The sequence below is a fragment of the Varroa destructor genome, unplaced genomic scaffold, assembly GCF_002443255.2.
Source record: "Varroa destructor unplaced genomic scaffold, Vdes_3.0 BEIS01000001.1, whole genome shotgun sequence".
Classification (NCBI taxonomy): Eukaryota; Metazoa; Arthropoda; class Arachnida; order Mesostigmata; family Varroidae; genus Varroa; species Varroa destructor.
In genome coordinates, this window is record NW_019211454.1 from 48,898,869 (window position 1) to 48,922,748 (window position 23,880).

The 23,880-nt window shown below is 40.5% G+C and overlaps 2 protein-coding genes and 1 long non-coding RNA gene across 25 annotated transcripts in view; 1 reads left to right on the forward strand and 2 right to left on the reverse strand.

Moving 5' to 3' along the window:
- LOC147758752 (uncharacterized) overlaps positions 1-6,612 on the reverse strand; it is an 18,382-nt gene extending 11,770 nt beyond the window's left edge. For both annotated transcript variants that reach the window (XR_015318938.1, XR_015318939.1), the window contains exon 1: positions 2,835-6,612. This is a non-coding gene — a long non-coding RNA (uncharacterized LOC147758752). The remainder of the gene's footprint in view (positions 1-2,834) is intronic.
- Ptr (patched domain-containing protein) overlaps positions 1-23,880 on the forward strand; it is a 102,593-nt gene that overhangs the window by 51,873 nt on the left and 26,840 nt on the right. The window contains exon 3 of one of the 5 annotated variants that reach the window (XM_022790162.2): positions 12,654-12,709. The exons of 1 other annotated variant lie outside the window; for it this stretch is intronic. The gene's annotated coding sequence lies outside the window, so the exon portion shown is untranslated. Of the gene's footprint in view, positions 1-12,643; positions 12,710-14,511; positions 15,035-23,880 lie in introns of those variants that run through there. 3 more of the 5 variants (XM_086977171.1, XM_022790147.2, XM_022790210.2) reach the window with 3 other exon arrangements.
- On the reverse strand, positions 6,640-23,878 carry LOC111243907 (uncharacterized). Of its 18 annotated transcripts, XM_086977173.1 has the most exons (6): positions 23,420-23,878; positions 18,594-18,677; positions 16,100-16,162; positions 11,579-11,654; positions 10,229-10,394; positions 8,850-9,555 (listed from the first exon to the last, which is right to left on the reverse strand). In XM_086977173.1, exons 3-6 carry the CDS (start codon positions 16,156-16,158, stop codon positions 9,470-9,472), a joined length of 387 nt encoding a protein of 128 aa, XP_086833299.1. In that variant the 5' UTR covers positions 16,159-16,162; positions 18,594-18,677; positions 23,420-23,878; the 3' UTR covers positions 8,850-9,469. The 18 variants fall into 18 exon arrangements, 2 of the variants coding, with proteins under 2 accessions (XP_086833299.1, XP_086833298.1); XR_015318925.1 differs by lacking the exons at positions 18,594-18,677; positions 23,420-23,878 and adding an exon at positions 6,640-8,531 and having other exon boundaries at positions 9,301-9,555; positions 16,100-18,186; XR_015318924.1 differs by lacking the exons at positions 18,594-18,677; positions 23,420-23,878 and adding an exon at positions 6,645-8,725 and having other exon boundaries at positions 9,301-9,555; positions 16,100-18,186.

Sequence of the window (23,880 nt, forward strand, 5' to 3'; positions counted from 1 at the left end):
ATATTATATACAGGGTAGTACGTTTTAATTAGAAAAGACCGTTCATTGTAACGTTCACGTTGCTCTTTATCCGCTACTCCCAACAAACAAAATGTTTCATAGTCATGTCGATCCAAAGTGCATCGTTCTGGAAACCTGAGGAAAAATTAGCCATTATCCAACCTTTCTGTTCCTCTACAAAGAGCAAAAAATTTCCCGGAGTCAATGATCTACGATATTATGTGTTTTATACAATTTCTAAAAAATTCAAGAAGGACTTGATGCTATGAGCCAACCAAAGGATCTAGTTGGGTCAGAAATTAACAAGAATGGCCTAGATGTGCTCCAACGGATAATATTTTTTGCACGTTTTTACATCTTTTGAACTTTTTGATTGCTTCCAATGGATGTATTTTTGGAATAGTGTAAAAAACCTCTAAAAATATAATTGAGTTGGGATCTTTTGTATGTAACGTTTCTGAGTACACTTTAATCAGCTTCACGCTTACTAGTACTGGTTGATTCAGGATTACTGCTAAAATGTTGCTTGCAGATCAGAAAATGAATATCTTGAAATAACTGGGTAACGTCTCGAATTGAAGCTATAGCTGCGATGGATGGTCGTTTTACCGGATAAACATGATCACCACAAATGATACTTTTAGCGCACGCAAAACATTTCATTGAAATACATGTCTAGATACAGGCTTAGAAGCGAAACATAAAAAAATATGAATCTATATATAAACAGGGTGCTTAGATTAATTGGTACAAATTTTTGCGGGCTGTAGGCCTTAGCGGGCATACGTTCGTCGTTGGCAATAGGACTCGACAAGCGTCAATTGTTTGTGGGACAAAATCGCGAAACCGCACTGGCGGAAGCCTAAAATTCGTGTCCAGAATATATATTAGCTCAGATATTGTCAAAGCTTGAACTCTCATGGACATTATATATGTTTGTTATTGCATAAATGTTGTTGCCTCTCTCCATGCGATACGGTGGAGGGTTCACAATAAAAGTTACTCCAAAAAGGGCTTAAAAATTCCTTAAATTGGTTCAAAGTTAGTTGAGATTATATGTAAATTTTGCCCTAGAAGTTGGTGACGGTTTTCGAGAAAAAGAGCACTTACCCCCTAATTCAGATAAGAAACATTAGGGTTCTCAAATTAATCTTAGCGGTCAGCTTTGCTTGAGCTTTTTGTGTCTTTTGCACTATTTCAACATGGTCTTACCTTTACCCGAGTATCGGCGTAAGTGGAAATCTGCTGGACTTTTTTGTCTATGCGTCGTATTTGAGCGGCACGCCGAATGACTTAAGGTGTTTGTAGACTTTTCGAAGAGCCTACACGTACCAATATCGCTTCACCTATTCTTATTACAAATAAATCATTTGAGAGACAACTAACAAATAGTAATAAACAATAAAATAATAAAAATAATCTATGCGGGATTTGGGCCCCAAATTGGAGCCGTTATAAAAGCAGATGGCGATTACATTGTACACGTTTGTGATCGTCAAACTGTCGGCATACTTGTCGCACACACAAAAAGATGCTGACAACCAGATATTTTTCGAACCTTTACCGAACACCCTGTATATATATATGGCTTCACTACAAAATCGCGTTACTGTTGATTCTATCTTCCGATCAGGACGAGACCAATTGAAAACGAAGTGCATCATACGGCCAGAAACCTTGTTGAGTGATGAAATGACGGCAGTATATGATGTATAAAAAGAATAGCCAGTTTCAAAGAGAAAACGTCCTAATTTACCGTGATCGCCTTTGTTGCTACGGCGCCGACCTTCGAATCTCACGATCATCATCCCGTCGCCGGCGGTGCTAGATAAACCACAACAAATAATAGCTCCACGGTATCAAGCAGTTCACCGTTTCGGCGCGGACCTAAACCAAATTGGTAAACGTTTCATATTTGACATGTACTTCTCTGCAGCAGGACGACTAGTCGAAGTACTGCCGTCATGACGTGATATATGGGACAAGAAAAAATTGTATTTTATGGGTTGCGATGGTCAACGCAACAGCGCGCAACGCTGACAGGTCCGATCAATAAACCGAGATATCCATCAACCTTTTAACTCAAGCCATAATTATATCCTTGATATGCTGTCTAACGGTTCAGTTTGATTTAGATATAAATGGAAATGCCCAATTCTTAGGTTCAAGTGACATAAAAATTGTACATTATATGAGATTGTGCCTGTCAACTAACAGAACACACCGGTATAAGCATAAATTCGTACTATGTAAAACACCAATTGTGTGATATTTTACGTTGTTGTTTCTGTATATTATACGCTCAAATCGATTTTGTGTAGTTCAGCTATTGGGTTTTCCGCGTTGCAGAAATATTGTATAGGTACATCGAGTCAGTGAGCATTGATAGATCAGTGAATTCCAGCTATGATTCGGTTGATTTTGGAATAATTTTAGGGTGCAACGTCCAGCCTCCTCCATTCAAGGAACGAGGGGGTTACATATTTTCAACAGAACAACTTCGTAGACGACAAAGAACCCTGGTATGTTTGAGGTTTTGAGGGCACTCGATAACGCATCGTAGAGTCCAAACAAATCATACCTGACATGAAAACTAGCCAACTTCTTTGCTTCAAACATAAAACTGAAAATTCGGTAAGTCTGAATGACAATAACCCTTGAGTAGGGTATAGTTTGCATTGATGGCATGAAGACGAACCTTGAGCCAATATGATCTCTCTATATGAGGACGCAAGACTGGTCAGACATCTCGAACAAAGGCTTAAATTCGAGGATTAGCTTGATTACATACACATTAATATTCACGGAACCGCAAAACGGCGACATTTACTTACCTTTATGAAAACCAAGTCGTAAACTGTGCCATTTGTAAAGGGCCTAATAACGTAGCAGTACTAGTCTTACTATTATTGAGATTAGTCGGATCATGGAAAGGTCAAAGTTCTGATCAATCGGCCATTTATCGCGCTTCAGAAAAACTGTTCTGAAAATAGGAGAACTATGTCACTCGTCGTCAGCGATTTAATCTATTCTTCATCGACCTCTGCGTGCTCAGTACTCACTACACTTCAACTCTTAGTTGCTTATTACGTGTATGTCCGTCCGTATAGATTAAGTTCAGGATAAAATGCAGAATATATCCGGAGAGCAATCTACCATCCATGGTCGCCTTGGCGTCGTTGATCACTTAAAAAATCATTAGCCATACCGAAAGCCAGCACCGACGATGACAACAGCCACTGCTATTAACTAAGATGACGCAATTTTTTTCCAAGTAATTGTTGAATTAATTAAGCCAGCGCCGCGATATCATCTATTACGTTACTGCTCAGCAAGCTTCTCGAAAAAATCTAGGACGTACTTCTAGTAGTCTTACCTTTGTAGTAGTTTACCTTTCGTTGGCCTTCTGTTGTTTTATAATTATAGTTTTTATGCGTCCTTCATGTTATGCTTACCTCACCTCATTGCTAATTAGCTCTTTATCTTCTAATATGTATCAATTACGTTCTTTTACTTATCAGCACCTCAATAAATAAAACATCATGCTGTATATCATTTTTCAGTTACCATAAATGGCTTATTCTGTCTTTCCAAATGCAATTTTCCCCTTTTTATCTATCTATCTATCTATCTATTTAAGAATGATTCGAATTAATTATTTATTAGGGCGAAGACAACTACTTACAAATTTCCCTCCGATTCTGGTTACTTTCAACCTCGCTTTCAGTCTTAGTTGCATTCATTTTTCGCGCTGTTCGTCTGCTGTAGACTGGCCAATTTCTACGCGTATAGGTTATTCCCTGTTTTATTATCATGTCTAGCTCCTATAGTGTAATATTAACGTGGGAGAAAAGCAAAACGCCTGCTTGCGCACAGCCAGCCGACCCACTGGCTGTCTGGTACAGTTGCAGCGGTTGCCTCTGTCTCCGTTGTAGCCGACGCTCTTCCCCCCTCATCGCCAATCGTCGACGATGGTAGGTCGACGTCCGGTAATATTACACGAGGGCACGTTAAGAAATGCTATCGCCTGCAACTGACTGTTCGGTACAAACGTGCTGATGAAGGCGTGAATCGCTAGGGGCGTCGATATGAGCGGGGGTGTGTAGGTGTGCGTAGTTACCCTGTCATATGTTTGTTTATGACGTCGCAGGTCAGATGACGCTCATTTGCTGTTTAGTATGGTAGCGACATTGGCAGCTACTGCTGTTAACACAACGAGAGCTTACACCGCGACGACAGTCTCAGCGATGCGACAATGCAAGGCCGCCACAACTGGCCCTATGTCCTATTGCCAGTCGTGTCGTCGGACTGTCACCAGTAGCAGATTTGCCGAAGCAGAAAGTGACACTAACAAAAACAAAAGCGCTGGTTTTGACGTCGTCGATGGCGGTCTTGGCAAAGATGGCGGCAGTGGCAAGAAAGATATGTGGAAAGAAAGTGCGCCACAAATTGCATCTTAAGCAATTAGATACTCCCGCAGAGGTGTCGTCAAGTTCCTACGAGACATACGAGGATCTAGGTCACCCCTAACAGTCATGCACTTACATTGACATTGAACTATCCTATGAAGGCCACACAATTTAGATAATGGCCCACAATGCAGTACTAGTTCCAGGTACATAATATATTGTTACTACTAACTGAAGCCTTTTTAACACAGACGCGGATTAAAAGCGTCCCTCAAGTAACTAGTGTTAATAGACCTTCCGACAGCCCTAAGAAGAGGACATTTATAATCGGTGGAAACGTACACGTATCCCTAATTAAAACAGAATTCTGTTCTTTTTTTCTGTGTCTTTTATGCTCCTTCGTGCTGGTTTACTATGCGTGCCAGTTATGTATAGCCTTTAATTCTTTAAGGCTTCTCGCGCCCTTGAGTTCTGTGCCACTAATACTTATAATACGCTATTTATTTTCTCTCATTTTTTGGCTGTCATTTGATGATCACTATTATCTGGAAGACTAACTGGGGTTAAGGATAACTGATGGCATCTTTTATAGCTGACATTTTTAAGTTGTGGGACAATTCCATGTAGATTTTCCATGCTTACTGAACTTTTAACCCTCGTTGTACATTATTCTGTATCATATCCCATGCCTTCTGAAGATTGTGTTCCACTTGCCGCAATTACAAAGATAACATACTTGTCGTCAATAATTAAAGCTACTGGCTGGTTTCTATTTGCTTCTACCGCATACTTAACATAACAAAGACCTAAACAATGCTGCGCTTCCTTTCCAAATGTTACATTTACATAAACTGTTTATGTCTTGCATAGCTTTCTCCAAAAAGACCTCATGATTTCTCAGCTAGACAGGATGAGAAAGTTTCAACAGAAGCATCGATCGGTCGAACAGGTCGATTTAGATAGCAACACTGAAAACTTACAATGACAGAATTCGAATAGAGCGGAAAATGCCAATAAAAGTTGGATAAATCAACACTATTTTCGTCGGTTAGTGCTTGATATGTAGCAATGTGTTCGGTTCCTTTCAATACAACAGGTCAAGTATTTTGTGTAGATATTCCACGGTTTCAGATCTCAGTTGTTTGCTATTCAATAGATTTAGTCAGTTGATATCGTGTGTGATATCGTTTATATTATCTATGGTTGCGTTTATGCGGGCGTCTACGAGCCTAAATAGGTTTGCATCGGCGTACGCACTAGAGAATGATGCCTATCTATCCAAACAGTGGGCGCCGACATTTAACGGAATCAGGCGGCGGATAGTAGAACGTTGGCACGTCAGCGTGTCTGTTTAGCAGCGCGCTCTGCGGCGGTAGCGTCAAGCAGCGGCATCGACTACATGAAGACGGCTTAACGTATTTACTGTTTCTTCTGTGAGCGATCTCTTACAGCAGAGTACGTAAGCTTCCGGCCAGTGCCTGAACCACATCTCATTGGAAAAGTAGTATGTTTTTAGCCCCGCTGTTGTTGGTGTAAATTGTTCGATGACGTTGCACAGCGCGTACCTGAATAAGGCCTAAAAGTAATGTCTGTGAATATAACAGCGCTTTCTCAGGCCCATACTCGCCGTATTAGCGCTCAGCATCGTTGTTACGGTTTTAGGCGTTTTTTCCTTTAAAATGTTGTTTTTCAGTTGCCAAGGAAGTGAACTAGTAGAATCCACCTACTTTGTTGGCTATAATGATAAATAGGTTGCTATCGTTGCAAAATTGCATCGGAACGTGCGGTTCACTCGAAAATATACTTCAATTTAATTGAGCTACAATTTAACCTCAGTTTTTCTTTTCCATGTTGGATTGTCAACGGTAGATGAACCGTATATTGCTATCTGCGTCGTACACCGATCAAATCAAATCAAAGCAACGAGCAGCCAGCTTATTACAATCATTGTGTGTGCACTCGACAATCGACTAGGTGACGTATCGCGTTTTTAAACGAACAAACTTTTACGTCAGTACTTCCGATATGCAACATTAGCTGCTATAGATGGAGCGGTCGTGAGTCCCGGCAGTACCCGCTTATTGGGTGTCTCAGACTTTAACACCGGTAAAAATGGGCAAGTGACCTTCTGCGCAAATTCTAAATAAGAGGGGTGCATCGGAAATACAAGTCGGTAACAATACAGCAGTCTCATGCGTGATAAGACGCGTTGCCAATCGTTTAGTGAGCGTGCTCATCCTATCAAGGCGCGAAGGCAATCGCAGCCGTTGTGGCTTCGTTGTTCATTGACTTTCTACATAGGCCTCCTTTTTCACTTGGGCACCCGATTTGACGCTCGTATTTAATTATGTTTAAAGCCAATAGCCAGTGATGAGAGTCATTTCCTATCAATCGAATGTTGAGGCGACCGTGACCCCTTCAGCTGCACGTGACAGCGATGGAAAATACGTACCCCCATTGAGCCTCTGGGTTTAGCATGCACGAATGATTTATACGACGAAAAGACCACATGTTAATACTCTTCATGCGCAATCGCAAATATTGAATTGACTAGAATTACTATTTCCGTGGTGATGAACCCCGTGACTGGGGTGGCTCGCTTGCCAAACCGAAAAATTCTAACTAACTTGGCTTTACAGTTTTTGCAACTTACATGCTTTGTTACATCGTCGTAGCCTCTTAACGCCACGCGTAAATGTATTGTCTTCGTTTTCGGAGTATAACGCTGGTTCCCTGTGCCCAGATGGAAACATACACCTGCACATGTACTGCCTGCAAGTTCTAGTAAACTTAGATGTGGCTAAAAAATTCATGATTAGTATTACAAACCCTTCTTTGTTCTCTAAGGGTACGGCCTTCTCGACTGGTATTTATGTACGGCAGAATTGGCTTTATTATAGCAGTGAAGGAGCCTTTCCTAATGTTCGGTTGTGTTTTCGGCCTAACAACCTAAAAATAAGAGCTGATAGAAGAGAGAAAGCTGTTCGACTATAACAATGATCCGTCGATGGCGCCAGCTCACGATTGTAAAAGAGGCACCTGTCACATTGCACATCTTCGGAAGACTTCGCCTGAGATATAACAAGATGACGCTCTGTCATATTGATGTCGTTTAATTAAAAATGCATTGCTGGATTTTCGGGAGTCATAGTATATTGTTTTGCTGACAACAATTAATACTTGATCTTAATTAGTCCGTGTTCGGGAGCTTTTAGACTCCCTGCATTTGCAAATCTGTTGCGTAGTTTTTTTTTTCGTTGAGGCTCAGACTGTCAGTGCAGACAGCTTTTTATCTATACGAGTTGTCCGCATAGGCTCTATAGCAGGACTTAGCGCAAAAGTCCATTTTGAAACTGCAAAAAAGTACTGCCTGCGCTTTGCTTAGTCAGAAGCTCGAGTTAAAGTACGCAAGTGACCGAAAAAAATGTTTTGGGACCACACAACGAGGATTTTCCCCTAGCAGTTCTTGCGATAACGAGACAAGCCGTGAAAAAATCTACTAATTATGTGTAGACTGTAGCGATTTTTTACAACTTGATAAAAAAAAAATATGCCCGGATGAAAAAGACGTTACACGTGAAAAATGGAAAAAAAAAAAACGCATAGCGTTCAAAATAATGAAAGTTCCAAAGTTTAACTCCAAAGCCAAGAGTAAGGCTGCCTATTGACTTCTGAGCTTAGGAAAAACTGTTGTTTTCGGGGCGATATTTGCCAGTAAGATTTTATCGTAAAGTTGACAACTTGAGTTACCTAAACTAAGTAATTGTAGAGTTTTTTTTTTGTTTTTGTTTATTTGCTAGACACTGCCGAATTAAAGGAGGCAGTTTGCAAACATAGTTCCAAGTAATGAACCGAATTTCCTATCGATGAAAAAATTTCGAACTTGATTGCAGAAACTAGAATATTATATTATACAGTAAGAAGGGCCATCAGGGAAGCGTGCGCCATCGTCTGGGCTACCGACTGTTCGACTGGCGAAGTACTCCAACGAAGAATGGTTGATATTGTATCGGATACATCGACCACCGCATCTGAAATTAGCTCCCTTAATCCTGCCTTTATAACATGTAGACGCGAGCGGTGTTTAAGAAGATTTGATGCGTACTTTTCCTGCTTGCCAGCCTGTTAATCACACAAGATTCCATCGGTTTTTGATCGGTCAAAATGTCATCGTCCTTGTCGAAGCTTGTCGATTTTCCAACTTCAGTTGTATATACCCAGCAATCTCACGTAACAGATTACACAAATTTTAGTTTGCGTCCGAACGGCAAGTAAATCTGTAGTTATCTCATAGTTGAATTTCTGTCAATTCAAGCCTGAACGTACGAGTACGAAGGTAAATCAAGGCGAAACTGTGCGTTAGATATTGCCATATTTTTTTATACTAAACTAATAATCGAAAGCAAGTCAACGGGCGAACACAGATGACTGACCTTTGACTAATATATATATATAAATTTGTGTTTATTTCCATAAAGTCCAAGAGACAATTTCGAACACTCGTTGCAATAGCCTTCCGGTAAGCCAGTAAAGAGCAGAAAGCTGTACACTTCAATGATTCAACACTTGTACAAATTGACCAAAGCTGTCATTCGTGGCTATAATATAATAGCTCTCGACAAATTGAGGTTTATCTTTAAAGTACGGAACAGCCTTGACGTAGCGGAAAATCGGCTAGTTTTGTACTGAAGCACAATTTAAGGACGAATGAACGATAGGTAGAAATTTAGAGTGCTCAGTACAAACTCAGAGACCGCATCATAATGGCACTACTAGTCGCTGTTACGCTGATAGTCTCGACGCTCGTACTCTCCTCCCATCGAGAAATCAGCATGATCGACAAGGTTTTTTCGTACTGCCGTTACAGGAAAAGCGACAAACCTAACTTTACCTAAATACGAAAATCAGACTTTGTATTCCTGCATTCGCTCATTGTTGTCACTTGTCCGACAAAAGTTTGTCATCGAAACGTATTTCGGTATCGTCTGGACCCATTTAAAATTGTACCGTAGCTACTACGGGATGAGTAACGTTGCCAACGTTCGAGTCGAAGGCCACTTCTAATGAAGGAATGTATATATCCACAATGGATGATTTGTAGCGATGTACACATGCTCCCCTAAAGAGGAGGAGGAGGCGGAGGCGGCTGAAAATCAAAAAAAAATATGGATATATGGGCCTGTTGTGATTCAGAGATCATGTTTCTGACGTGTCCTAGAATAAATCGTACCAAATTTATATTATCTCCTCATATTGAACATGTATACGAAGGGAATCGTTTCCCGTAACAAATTAGGTTTTTCTACGAATCCTTTTTTCAGGAAGATGGTTCCAGTGTTGCGACAGCTCATTTGTGCTATATATCTCGCTAGCGTGTCGTGTCTATTCAGGATACTTCGACATTTAATTTCTTTCTGCCACTGCGTTTTATAGAACCTAGTATTATTACTACGAGTTAGTGAAATTTCCCCGAGTAACCTGTCTCGTCAGCACTTTCGCTCCTTTAGAAGAGTTATCTTGTACATTAAATGTAATTATTAAGATGCAGAGTCCGCTCACATTTAGTGGACTTTTCGATCATTAAACGCAGTACACAAAGTCATTACCTTTCAATCTCGATCAGTATCGTTTGTGTTTCCGCGTTCCTCTGTTGTGACCCATAAACAGCGAGCCTTTTTAGCCACAAACGTGACGTCAGGGCGTTCTTTCTCGCCGGTCATGAAAAAACTGTTATCTTTATTGAATCTTCCTAGTATAAATACAGTGAAATATAACGAAACGCGAAAATATCTAGCGTGTTTTTTTGCATCGAACCTTACCCTGCACAGCCCGAACGACTATCTTCCGGCTTGGAAGGCGCAGTGTAATCACTGGTGTAACAGCACAAGCATTATTCAGCTCCACTTTGAGGTTGATACGACATAATTTGTTCCCTCGAGGGATGCTCAAACATAATGGTATGGCCGCTGCTCTGTAATCCACTGCCTTTAAGTAAAGTTTAGCCTATCATCAGCATCATCATCATCATCACTAATGATTGATCGCGCTGCACTGATATAGGGCATATATGTGTAATTAAACAATATTATCTTCAACGTGAATAGGAATTTCCGTACTATAATTGTTTTCCATATATTCTTCTGGCGATTATATATTTCCATAATGCTAAACACCACTACTCAAATGATTAGACAATGTTGCAATATGAATCACATTACAGAAGTCCTAGCATCTCCCTATATATATATATATGGATGTATATATTGATATACGTAACATACTAAACATTGAGGAAATAACTATGCAAAGGGAAATGAAAGCTAACTGCTAAAATCTGTTAATATACGATATAGTTAAAAATTAACGTATGGTGAATAACCCGGACTCTAGACAGCTGCCTATCTTCGTCTTCAGGCACGTCGATTTAATTGCTGGGGAAGGACGACCTTTTTGTGGGGCTTCATAGACAACGACGTAACGTAGTACCCCTTTGATTTTAAGTCAAGCTATAATACAGAACTGATAAGAAGTCACGGTTACGAAGCTGATCAATGATGGCGTCTTATCGTACGCGTACTGAGAGCTCTCTGCATTCACTGACGCATTTCCTGGACATGTTTATGTCATGATGTCATGCTTAAGTAACATCAACCAGAATATTTAGGTAATAAAAACATCCAGTACAATACTGGAGCGTACGTCGTATGACGTTTCAGCGAGCGGTAGAACTTGACGCAATATGTATTTAAACTGGCTAACCACACATAATCATACCATATAAACGACGATGCCGCAAATACGTAATGTCAACAGCAATGAAAGATAACAAAATCGTCTTAAAAAATAACAAATTGATAAAGAAGACCTTTGCAGATCCCTGTGTTCTATTGGCAACGTTTGAGTTTCGTAATCGAAATAAATTTTTAAGCTGTTTTTCTGTTGAGATAATCTGCTGTCCGCTCACGCCGATCGCAGGGACGATTTTTCGAAAGTACAGAAGATAATTTTTCCGTCGAAACGGTCCTGCTGAAAAGTGTACACTTTAAATTACTGTGTGACTGTAACTTGAAGCTTGACGCGCTCATAAACAAATGACAGCCATAAGTAGCCTGATACTACCAACAAGTAAAAAGAATAGAGAAATGAAAAAGCGTTTGTCATTTCATTACCAAGCTTGTATTATGATTATTTTTTTCCGTTCTTCCGACGTTCCGTTCTTGTCCTACAGCTCTCGACAGACTCTTCCTGAAACGACAGTCGCCAGAGTAATTATTTTGTGTGTCTGATCGAATGCGCTTTCAATACGCATCCAGTATCGCTCAGACAGAAAATTAATTGTGGACTGCCTCCGGCGACAATATCAACACCAAGGTGCTAGATGGGCTTTATAGTAAAAATTGTCTAATTGTGCGCACATATTGATAAAAAGATATATAAACATATATGCATGGATGCATTTTGTTCTCAGTTTTCTTTTTGTTTTTACAGCGAAATAGTAGATGATAAAAATCGATTCTAACGATGATATAAACGGTCTTCGAGAGATGTTGACGGGGAATGGAAGCAATAGTTATAATAGGAGCAATTCTCCAGTTCAATAACGGTATAGAAATTCATATGGTAGTAAAAGATGCCCGTTTCTCAGATACAGTTTAAATAGGTACGTTTCGTGCACGTCTTAACGTATTTAGATTTACTGCATAGTAATAATATGAATACAAAAACAGGTTATAGTGCTTTTGCGCATATATCGCACATAACAAAAGATGATGCCACAGATCAAATTGTAGCCCGTTCGATTCGAAAGTGGTTTGTAGATTATTTCTGGATATCTCATCCGTGCCATAAAAAGAAATGGGTTACCGCTGATTATTTCCGTTGGGTCTAATTGGAGGACCACCCATTCACCGAATATATTAACACAGTTTTCATTTGAATTTTTTGTTCCGCTTGGACGTAGGCGCCAAAATTTGAATTTGTGATATGATTATTATGACAGACTTTTAAATATGTTAATGTTGCACCATTTGACTCAGTTGAATGCGCTAATTTGGTATTCTGGTGATAGTAAATTGAATAATATTCTATATAAATGTATATAATAACAACGTCTAGCGGTGTATATAAAAGATGAAGTTATTAGTATGTGGTCCGCAGGATCTATAATAGGATAGAGCACTTGTAGCGATATGTTGTTTGGATTTTTTCGAAATAATTAATACAATGTATATATAATGGATGCAGATCAAGTGAAATGATGCTAACCATCTCACCGGCAACGAACTCATGGCGTAAATAAGGTAAGAGCCTATAAATAATTACAGTAATAACAATATTAGGCGGCGAAATAATTCACAATAGTCATATTCAACGCAACTTTTTTTTTTGTTAACTTGAGCAAATTTCAAATCATAAGAATTGCGAAAAGTAGATACTTACGATAATAACTAACTTCAATCTGTTACAGCTATTTCTTTGTATTTTCGTTGTGACGCTTAAACGTTATGTCACGTTCCGAAGTGTGTATGTACCAGTAAAACGATTCAGTCTTATATCTAGCACATGCATATACAAACTGATACCTTCGTGCCGTTACAAGAAGATATATGCTATTGCCTCGTTATTTCCTTTAAGTTGCAACTGAGCGGTCCGCGTGGCTTCAGTATGCTTTTACTTTATGGCATACACCCGTATCCAATGAGCACCAGAAGTAGAAGAAGTCTCTTTCATCAATACCACCATGGATATCTTAACAAGCTAAAAACAACATTTTAGGATACCATTACCCGCAAATTACCTGACGCAACTGGCCAGCGGGAGGCGGGCTGGCGTTCAACTTTAAGTCTCGCGTCAACCATCATCAAAACATCTGCAGGTTCTCGAACATCGTCATAACCACACAGACATCAACACTTTTGTGCCTGCATTTACATCAATGTCGAAATCAACACGAAAACTTTTTACCATCATCATCACCGTCTCACAACCATACGATGGCCGCCGCTGCCTCAGCCACTTAAGACGTACGCTTGAAGCTCGGGCTTGGCCTGCAGCAACCCCTGCGCGCGACCCGCAGCCAGTCAGTCCTTTTCTGTTGCTCCTGTAATCCGCGAGAGAAAGGTAAGAGGAGATCAAAAGGCAATTACTTCAGAACGGCGGTAAGAGCAGCGTCAGCGTGAGTCTCAGATCCGCTTCGGCCCTGCCGCGGGACTAGATAGCGCTGCCACAGTCTCAGCAGTGTGTAGACCGCCACTGTAATAGGCGCATGCTACCCCGTTCGGCAGTCGACAAATACGCAACAGAAGCTATAGCAACAACAAGAACATGCTAGCTGTTGTACTACCACGTTTTCGCTGTACCCCTTCGTTTATCTACTCGTTATTGATTCCTAGTGATCACAAGCGATCAACGGCAACAGCAGCAGCAGCAGCAGCAGCTGCAGCTGCAGCTGCAATAGCAAAAACAACAAGTGCAGCCGCTTTACGGTGATACTAACAGCAGCAAGTGATGGCTCTGTTCTTTAACGGGATGTGCCGTCATAGCCACTGCTATGGCAGCAGCCGACGCTGCGAAGACTCGTGGAGGCCGCTTGATTTGTAGCACGGGTATTTTTAGAGCTGTTCGACGTCTCCATCCTGTTCGGCGACCGCGCGAACGGTGATCCATCGTTCATCACCGATCGCGACGCTGGGCACGTTCGTCGCTGGAACATATACACAAAGCCGGAACGATTGCGACAGTCATTGAGAGACATTGACAGGCAGCAAGCAAGCTGGGAGACAAAAACCCGTCATTTCCGCCTCGTCTTCGCTTCTGGTCTTCTGTTTTTTTCCCGTTTGCACAATTTTTTCTGTCGCTCCGAGAGAGATAGACAGAAAAAGAGAAATAGATCCGGTTTTCTGGAGTTTTGAGAGACGTGCCGACGCTGGCGGTCACCCTGGAGAAATGACGTCAGAAGAGAGAACCTGAAGATCCAAAAGTCTCTTATCCCAATACGACGCGCACGCCACGGCATGTTTCAATGATGCACTCCCCTCTCGTTTGTGTGAGGGGTAGTAAACTAAGCAACGGAAGACATTGAAGCTGTGGAGACGGCAACGGCGTTTTGCGAATTACAGGAGGACAGGACGAGACAACCTACCTGATCTGATCAAATTCAGTTTATTTGCTGGCGCAGAGCTGTGGGATCGGTCGGTCTGCATACAAAGGGCTAGCACCAACGCAGAGCTATCGCAACCGTGGCAGAGACTTGATCGGTGCACATTTAGGTCAGTCTTTGTACTCGCGCTTGGTCAGTCAGCCAGCAGGCAGTTCACTCAAGTAAAACAACGGAAAACCTCATAGAGCGAAAAATTTAGGTCTTTCCACTTGTGCTTCAAGGTGTTGGGTTCGCCAAAAGGACGGCAGGAAACAAACTGCCTATAGCGACCACTGAAATAACGTTTGTGAAATAGTGAGCTTAATTTAGTTTCGGATTCGAATTATTGCTACTTGCATTTTGTGATTCACTATGAACCAGCTGCGACCCGACAGAAACTCTGAGGCAGGCTTCACAGAAGATCATTCCCCATCTGAGCCATAGGGTTCAGATCAGCGCAGAGTGGACGCAGTAGGTCAAAAAAAAAGTAAGGTCGAGAATTGATCAATACGAGCACATACTTTAGATCCTTTATTATTAATTATATAAGTACATAAATACCTGCATAGATAATATATAACTTCGTGTAGTGAACATCCCGCTGCGAAACAATATGGCGATATGCCACCGTCCGTCTAGGGTTTGGAGCACTTTCTGACTTTATGAGTAAGCTCTAAATATGACAGAGGCATATGTCGCCTGATCTGTAAGGGCTGCAGTTTGTCGTCGTAAAGGATCCGGTGTCACCGATTAGATCACAGGGCCATCTGCTCTGTTTTCGAGATGGCGAATCTTGACGTTTATGAAAAACCTATCACATTTATTGAGTGTTGATAAAAATGTTTTAGATGTTGCTCGATAAGAGCTCGATCTCTTACGCCGTTGAGTATGCGATCCCAGAAAGGCACAGGTGACAGGTGATCTGTGATTTACAATTATTAAATTTCCTTTACCTGATGGCTCAAAAAGTGCTCAAAGGAAAATTGAAAAAACTTGTCCAACGAGGTGCAACAGTAAAACGGTTCAATTTATACTGTTCATTAATATAGGACAATTTTAGAGCGTTTATTTAACTGTGCAGGGGAATTGAACAGCGCGAGTTCGGCCAATTATGACCTTGCAGAATAAATGCCGACACATAGACTTCCTTTATCAACCGTTTGTCTGACGTGGCGTTCCCCAAAGCTGGCGTTTAGCCTGCGGGTGTTACACTTGGATATCGATTATTACCGAGCCGACATTGATAGCTCCACTGACGTACAATCATAGCTGATGACTAGCTGGCCTTGGGCCACATAAATTTATAGTCTTCTGGTACCCTCATCCGTGCACTTTTTATATAATTCCGATGTTGCTACTGTGCACAAGTCCATACCATACATTCGTAACCAGGGTTGACCACCATCTTGTCAAGTCTTATATAATGTGTTACGATCTTCTCGATGACGTTCCGATATCGTTTTACAAAATCAGTGCCTAGGCTAAAGGTTGTATCTAGTCAACGAACGGGCCTTTTCCCGACGCTGAACACGTAAAGCAACAGTTCGCTTACCAGGTACTCCAAAAATCAAACCGAAATGGTGTATCCGCGCGTGGCCTTACGAAGAACATGTAACTGCAACGATAGTTGAAACATAGTTTTAATATGAATACAAACACATTACACTGTGTAGTAATAGGACGTTGCTAACTACTCTGAACATGCATTGAAAATAGTCAATATCGTTTTTTCGTTCGCTACGCAGATCGATCATAAAACAACTTGTCCACTATTTATTTAGAGAATTTGCATAAATAGGCAGAAGATGGATCTGACGAAGAGTCTATCACCGGTCATTTACTGATTTGGCCGTATGCGGAAACCAATGTACATAGTACTTGGACATTTTCTTCTCTGCGTCCTTGAACGTTACAACTCAACACCCTGCCTCCATGCACCTGTAAACTCGGTAAACTTTCTCTATTCGAAACGTAGATGAATTAGTTTGAAAGCTGTCGACAATAAAGTTAAGGGCAAAAAAGTTTCTATCTAGAGAGCATATTCTCTTTATATTTTCATCTTCGTATAGCTTAAAATCAACTTGCCCCCTGTCGTATGGCTATCGTCTTTTCAAGCCTGACCATGGCTCTGTTAATTAAAAATACTTATTACTATAACAGTGAGGCAATGTGTAGTAACATGAACATTAATGTTCAATGTTTGTAGTTTTAACTGCCCGTTCACTTGAGATGATTAGTTGAGTAGATGGGTGTACATATATAGATAATCAACCGTAACACGTATTTATCATGTGCGCGTGTGCCATTTGGTTGCTTTCGCACCTTATGTAGCGGTCATAGGGGCACACAGGTACGGGACAATTCAAGTCTTCCATGATACTATGTGGCCATTCTAGACAAAATATTTACATTCAAGGTTTGTACGTACGATATCGTGTAAGCAACTCTCTGAAGTAACCATCACGGATCTCGATGGTACACGCTACCGGAAGTTACAATGGCGGAATCGTAAGTGACTTTTCAATACACATTGTAACGCTTGTGTCAACGTTACGACTATCAGTTAGTTGTGTTGAAGCGTGTTCCAAGTTGGTTTTTTGCAGGAAATAAATCAGTGTGTTCGTGTCACAACGAGGCAGTACACGCTAAACTAAACTAACGAGGCTGGAAAAGCGGAGGGAACATAGAATTCTGGAGAATCTCTTTTTGATATACGTATATTGACAAGAGCATCCTTAAAGCTGGAAACCTTTACGCGACTAATCCTAAGAAATCGCTATAGCACGAAAATCCGATATCGTACCTTTGGATCCGAGATACGAATCTACAGCGTGTGGCTGACAACCTTTTTCGTTACATCGTGGACGTTAAATGAAGGTCCCGTTTGGATCTGTTCGTTCGATTTTCACAAAGATGTGGATAGTCGAGGCTTTGCTAACATGCTAGCGCAGGTCTTTCCCGCTTGAGTGTGCTTTAGTCTTTTGAAAATTGTCGTCTTCAGTCAGGCCATTCTGATTGCATCCTGATTTGTGTCAATCAAAGCTGTGTCCTGCGTTAGCGATTAGAACTTCGTGCGAAGAATCCGTCCTATATTTTTACCACAGGTACAAAGATTCGCAGCTAAACTCACGACTCAGGTCAGCTGTTCATCCAGGATGGGTAAATGCAATACTCGCTCCATGTTCAGCTTAGGCATATCTATTAATGAAAAAACAAAGCCTAAAAGTACCTAAAAACGATTAGCACCTCACTGCTTCACTAGCGTTTATCTGCACATCTATAAAGACATCTTCTTTACTGTTGGGTGCAATGTCTTCAATGATAACCATCTCTAGCCGTAATGAGCATGGTTTTGTATTTTTTTACTAGTTACTTTTACGTACCCTCTGCCGATCGAATTCTGGATGGTATCGTGTAAGATGAACGAGCACGAATACGGTCTCGTTCGAACGCTCTTTCATACAACTGTTAGCTAAACTGAGATCGAAATGGTTATTACCTGGATTTGTTCGAATACCAAGAAGCTAGCGTAAGAGATTCGTATTTGTTTTTAGGATACAGTAAAGATAACAAAGCTATTTGCCAGCCTAACATGTTAACACTCTGATACGAGGTCAATTCTATCGTAGATCATTACGTTACGATCCTATTGTTTTCAGTCATCTGTGCCTCATGCGAACGGATCTACCTAACGAGATACAAGAACAAGTATAACATATCCAACGTATTTTCGTATTTCGCTCGACATCACCTAGGTTTCGCACAGCGCTAAGAATTGACGTGCGGGATATAATAATTTGCCATATAATTTTGAAGAAACGAGCAAACCAACATTACATAGGACTGAACTTACTAGTCGAAGAGCGCACCAAGAACTCTATTGGTGTTATGAGGCCAATCTTTTAGCAGAACAAGCTCAAGCGGCATAGTGAAGTTCGATGAAGAAGAGATGAAGCGCCGCATAATCTCATGCTACCAGCTCAATATGCTCGAATTTAAGCAGTATGCTGAACACTAACTAATAATGGCTATGTAGTGGTGAATACCTGTGAGTCTGACTATCATCCTAGCGTACCGCACGTAAGAAGGTGACGCACAAACTTCCTGTAGCAGTTTCCAAACCGGTAGACCTGGAATAAGTTAGAGTAGCATTCCTATTGAGCCGCAAGTAACATAAACAGAATAAAAAAAAAAGAAATAAACAATAGTCGAGGTTCTTGACAGAATCAGTTTTACCCAGGCGAACGCACTCTAATCTGCCTAAGGAGCGGATTGAATAGGTGACGACTAATGTAACCGGGATCTAATTCCGAAACGTTTTCAAGCAGGTGCGCACGCAATAACATGCGCCATGCATGGCTGTTCAGAATGATCCTTGAATACGTCCTTCCTGAAGTCGAGGCAGGGTTTTTTTTACTGGAAAACTTGTTGTACAGGGAATATTTACAGAATTCGAGATGTGTTGCAGTTGCGCAAGAGTTTAAAAACGCATTGAAACTACAGATAGCTTTCAAATAGCTGGTCACAGCAATGGCCAACAGACTATTATATTAGTATAAACCAATTGATATCTTCTGCCGTACTGCGTCGAAAGTATCGGCTTCAAGTAAGGACCCTATTTACTTTAAGTTACAGGAATACGACCAGCGTACTTGAGTAAAGTATGAATCTTTCGCATTATTAGGCATAGCTATCTCTCACAATCTACGCGGAAATAGATTGGAAATAGAAATTTCTAGACTTGCTTGGATAAATGTTTATATAAAGTTGTCCTTCAACGTTGATTAGTCGGATAAACCTCGAACGTTACGATCACACACACATTCGACACTCTTCGGCCTTAAGCCATTTCGTAAACTGCTGCGCAAATCTATTACGATGCGTTATGGGCCTCCACTTCGTTTTATTTAGCAGAGAGACCGTAGCAGTTGATAACTCTGTGCTCATTGTCACCGGGTTTGAAATGCATGAAAATCTGTGACGCCTACGATTTCCTTAGTGCTATATACAATGAAAACAGTAGCAGTAGATCAGTAACTATGACAAGGGTATATTTATGTCTAGAAGAGAACCAAGTGCATAGTTAAAATAAAGATACTCCTGCGACTAGGACAAAATAGTGCAGTAGAAAAGCGCTATATTTATACAGTAACTGGAGTAGATCAGCAAGGAAAGTAGTCTCTTCGTTTATTTTGTAACCGAACTTGCTCTAACTTGAAGCTAGTCTTGCTTAATGTTGTATAACACGCTTTCACATGAATCGCGTATAACACATGTCATTGGACCTAGTTAACGCCTTTCAGGAAGGCCTGCTTAAAACGAAAGCTTGCAGATGTTATAAGCAGAGGAGTAATGCCATAATGTACTATGCATATAATCTCTCTCTGTCTCGAGTCTTACGCTCGGTATCGGTGTAGTAGAAAATGTCTTGTGCCTTGACGTATTCCTAAGACCGGCAGACGAATATGGCTACCAGTTAGTCTATTACGGGATATTCATTCTTACGATCTGAAGAAAGCTAACTTATCCATAGGGAAGTTCTTCTGTTTATGAAGAAGCCGGTCAAAGACAAATTGTTTTGTGGTCTTCCTCATTAAACATACTTTTTTCGAATAAAGACACTCTACGTGACCATACTGACTGTAGATATAGAAAAAAAACAACGACTCACAACTATTGCCCTTTTTTAAACTTTTGTTAGATCTAAATTATGCTATTCTACTGCCCACTTGCCCTCATCCGCTCACTCTTAAAATATCAGAGTATCCGATGTTTGAGGCAACTGCTAAAGACCAAATCGACTATCATTTTTTTTTTAGTTCAGATTAAATAATCGTAGAACTGATTGGGTTTTCATTCGTAAGGCCATTGCGAGAACTGAGCTTATAAAGTCGTCGAGCTATCCTTTCGAACTTTTTATGTGATGTGTAGGTGTAGAAAAAGGAAGTATCGTAAGGTGTTTTAATTAGAATAGATATGTTTCTTGTATAAGAAAAAAATGGTTCTCAATCCAATTTAGTTCAACTCTTTAATATAAATGTTACACTTATAGGGTTGCATTTCTGAGAAAGAGAGGGAAGTTCAACATGTTTTCTAAATGTTTACCGAAGGGTAGATGTTATTCCTTAATTATTAAGTCCGGCGCCGTATTGAGCAACCTAATTAAATTTCGAATTCGTCTGCTAATGCAGCTAAAGTATTATGTACAAAAGTCATTTTACAGTTATACGACTATTATTCACTCAAATTCAATTAGTTTTTAATGAAAAATATTAGATACATTTGAAAAAACCAACTATTAGAAGGCGTTTAAATAAATGAAAGGTAATATTTCAGAATTATGTTCGTCCCTGTGCTAAAGACAAGCATAGACGGTTCTGTTTTTTCCAGCGTAGCGTTTACCTGACGCTTGCATTCAAACGTTTTCCTCTTAACTGATGCTGGAATTGCCTACGCAGGGCGAACGACGTCATATAGGCCCATAAAAATGGACGAAGTGCTACCACTAAGAATTTGAGAAATGTACAGCATTTGCCAATTTACCTCAGAGGTAAGGGAACCGTTATGTGGGGCCATAGGTGATATGATCGTGTTCTCCCAAGCTGAAAAAGCTTCAGTAACGAAAATCACCGAAATATTGTCAAGAGATTCGAGACGGTTGTACCTTTGCAGCGAATATATCTTGTTAGTATGAGTTTTAACATAATAGCGTCATTATAGATCTATGAATAAAATCGTGTCGGAAAATACTTCTCAATTGAAAATAAGACGCTATCGTTTTTTTTTTGGCTCTGATATAGCCTCAACAAGAGAGGCTAGCTAACGCTCTCAACGATGGCTACTAACCTCAATAGTCTTCACAATCGTCAAATCTTAGTCAAAACAATCGTTACTGTAAAGCAATGTATATCCTGTACTAGACAGACAAGGGGAGTAATTACGCGTAGCAGTATATGGAGATTATTACGCAAGTTTAGTTTTGGTTTTGACGGCTTTTGTAACGATGTATATATATATGTATATGTACGTTTGGCATGACGAGGAGATACTATAGAAATACTGATATAATGAGGAAAAACAGCTCCATACACAAGAAATATAAAACAATTTTTCATAGATTTTTACTTAAGCTAGGAAACAAACGTTGACGATAGAAGTCGGATGGCAGCACCTGCTTAGTCTAGGTGGTTTCGTACAGATACAAACCTATTTAGACACTGTTTTAATGTCTAAAACCATTTGTTAAGAGTCCACGTAGAATGACTTCATGCAAACTGATATCCAAGAATTACTGATTTCCGCATGGCACCCATGAATCGTGCTGCTGCTTTTCGAAGAAACGCCAAGATTATAGTTAGATTAGATAATTGTTTTTACTACACGAACATTACAAAATAGCCAGACGTTTTAATTATTACTTGCTTCACGCTATGTGGTGTGTCGGAATGAGAAACCATCATGCACACACTATATTGTTGTGATACAAACGTCATTTCTACATGATGGTAAAATAGCAGTTATAATGTATACAACTATTTTAGGCGATTCAGTCTCGTACTTTGGACTATCTGAAGAGAGTTAACTCAAATTAGATGACTAATATTATAGGCCTATATGGGTTTGCAAAAGTAATTCCTATAATACCTTCAACGAAAATATGCCACATCAGTGTTCTGGCACCTACATTTTGAGCTAGCGTCATTACGTGTTATGGTCAGCTATACGTGCACGTTGCCTGCTATCTTGATGGTTCTGCTTGTACATATTCCGGTCAACATGTACATAGCCTCTTTTTCGGTAGGATGAGACAGTGGAACGTAGAAGTACTATGCTATTTACGTGTACATGCTCCACGAATGGGTATGAACTAAATTCGCTGCTCAATAATCTCAGCAGATGCATAAGCTGAAGACACTGATAAATCAGTGATTTAACGAACAGTGCAGAGAAGCAATACTCGGCTGAGTTGGAAACTCTTGTATTTTTCGAGGTATTTATATATTTCTATAAAACCCAATCGTTCAAAGAGCCGAGGATGCGCATTTGTCCGTGTTTAAGTCCTAATTTGTAATTTATGACGTCACTGATAATTGCCTTTTTAGACTATTAACCACCCTTCAGAGGCAGCTTTACCGTACTTGACTGAAATCGGCTAACCTTTCGACATTGGGTACTTTTGTGTACCTATGGAGATCTGTGTATCTATTCAATAATGTGGAGCCGTCGGCTACGAAGATAGACAATTATGCCGTTGAGCAGGCGTTGCTGAGCAGATAGGCATCTCTCGCTGACTACGGCCGTAATAGTCGTTGTAATTTACGTTTGCTGATTACGGTGCGACGCTGTGGCGTGCCGTTGCAAGGTCTCGTTGGAGGACTTCTTTAGCTACAGAAGAAGAAGTCTAAACCCGTATATATAGACTGTTTGGGTTGCTCTTCAGCAAGTTACTCATCTCTTTAACACCGACGTCAGTATGGGCTATATTCGCCGGCAGAAATCCATCACTTCCCGCGTGTGCAATAGACCTGTACATGGCAATACGCCTTGAAGCTTGTCAATCCCGTCTACAGTTCATTCGTCGCCCGACTCAACCTCTGACTTGTTCCATTTTATTGAAATTTAGACAAATTGAATTGATTGGGGCTGTTTTGCAGACCCGATACTGCAATAATATTGAGAGTTCAATCGTTTGAATTGAATCCACTGAGGATCAAGTTGATTCATTAACTTAAATTGATTAGTTCGGGTCGACGATCGGTCCACTGTGGTTTTGCACACGGACACAAATGTATATGGAGCCCACGAACCAATGCAGATCTATATCAGTATTGTTCTTCGTATCGAACTAGCTGGTTTTCTATTGTTTGCCTACCTGCCAAGACGATCGAACGTGGCGAAACTGTCCTGTGTCATTTACGTATTTCGTTAAGCATTGGCCAAGATAGGGATCTGCGTACGGCTAGCAGATCTTCCAATCCACAGTAGTACCTGGTTCGTTTTGTGGAAAAAAAAAAGTTCGCTGGCCATGGTTTGTGGCTTAACTGCTTCTATCCAGCAACGTGCTTCGCAAAAAATCTACTATCAGACCACACCGTATACTACGTCTGAAATTATTGTACGCAATAGGCAATGGAATCATCGGATCATTGTCACACAACATTTGTGCTGCACGGATACACTATGCCTAAACGTTGCTAAGTGTCCTATTGTTGTATCATTTCATTAGCATTTACTGGCGGAGCAACCCTATAAGGAAAGTTTCTGCCGGTCATTCCGGACTTAGCTGTGATCTTCTCATTGCAAACACCAAAGACAACAACTGTCATAAGGATA

Excerpts from the sequence above, each read along its gene's own strand:
- LOC111243907 (XM_086977173.1), bottom strand. The coding sequence starts at position 16,158 with ATGTTCTTCGTAAGGCCACGCGCGGATACACCATTTCGGTTTGATTTT. Across the intron at positions 11,655-16,099 it reads TTTGATTTTTGGAGTACCTG|GAAGAGTCTGTCGAGAGCTG; the intron begins GTAAGCGAACTG and ends CTGTCGTTTCAG. Across the intron at positions 10,395-11,578 it reads ATAATCATAATACAAGCTTG|GCAGTGGATTACAGAGCAGC; the intron begins GTAATGAAATGA and ends CTTTACTTAAAG.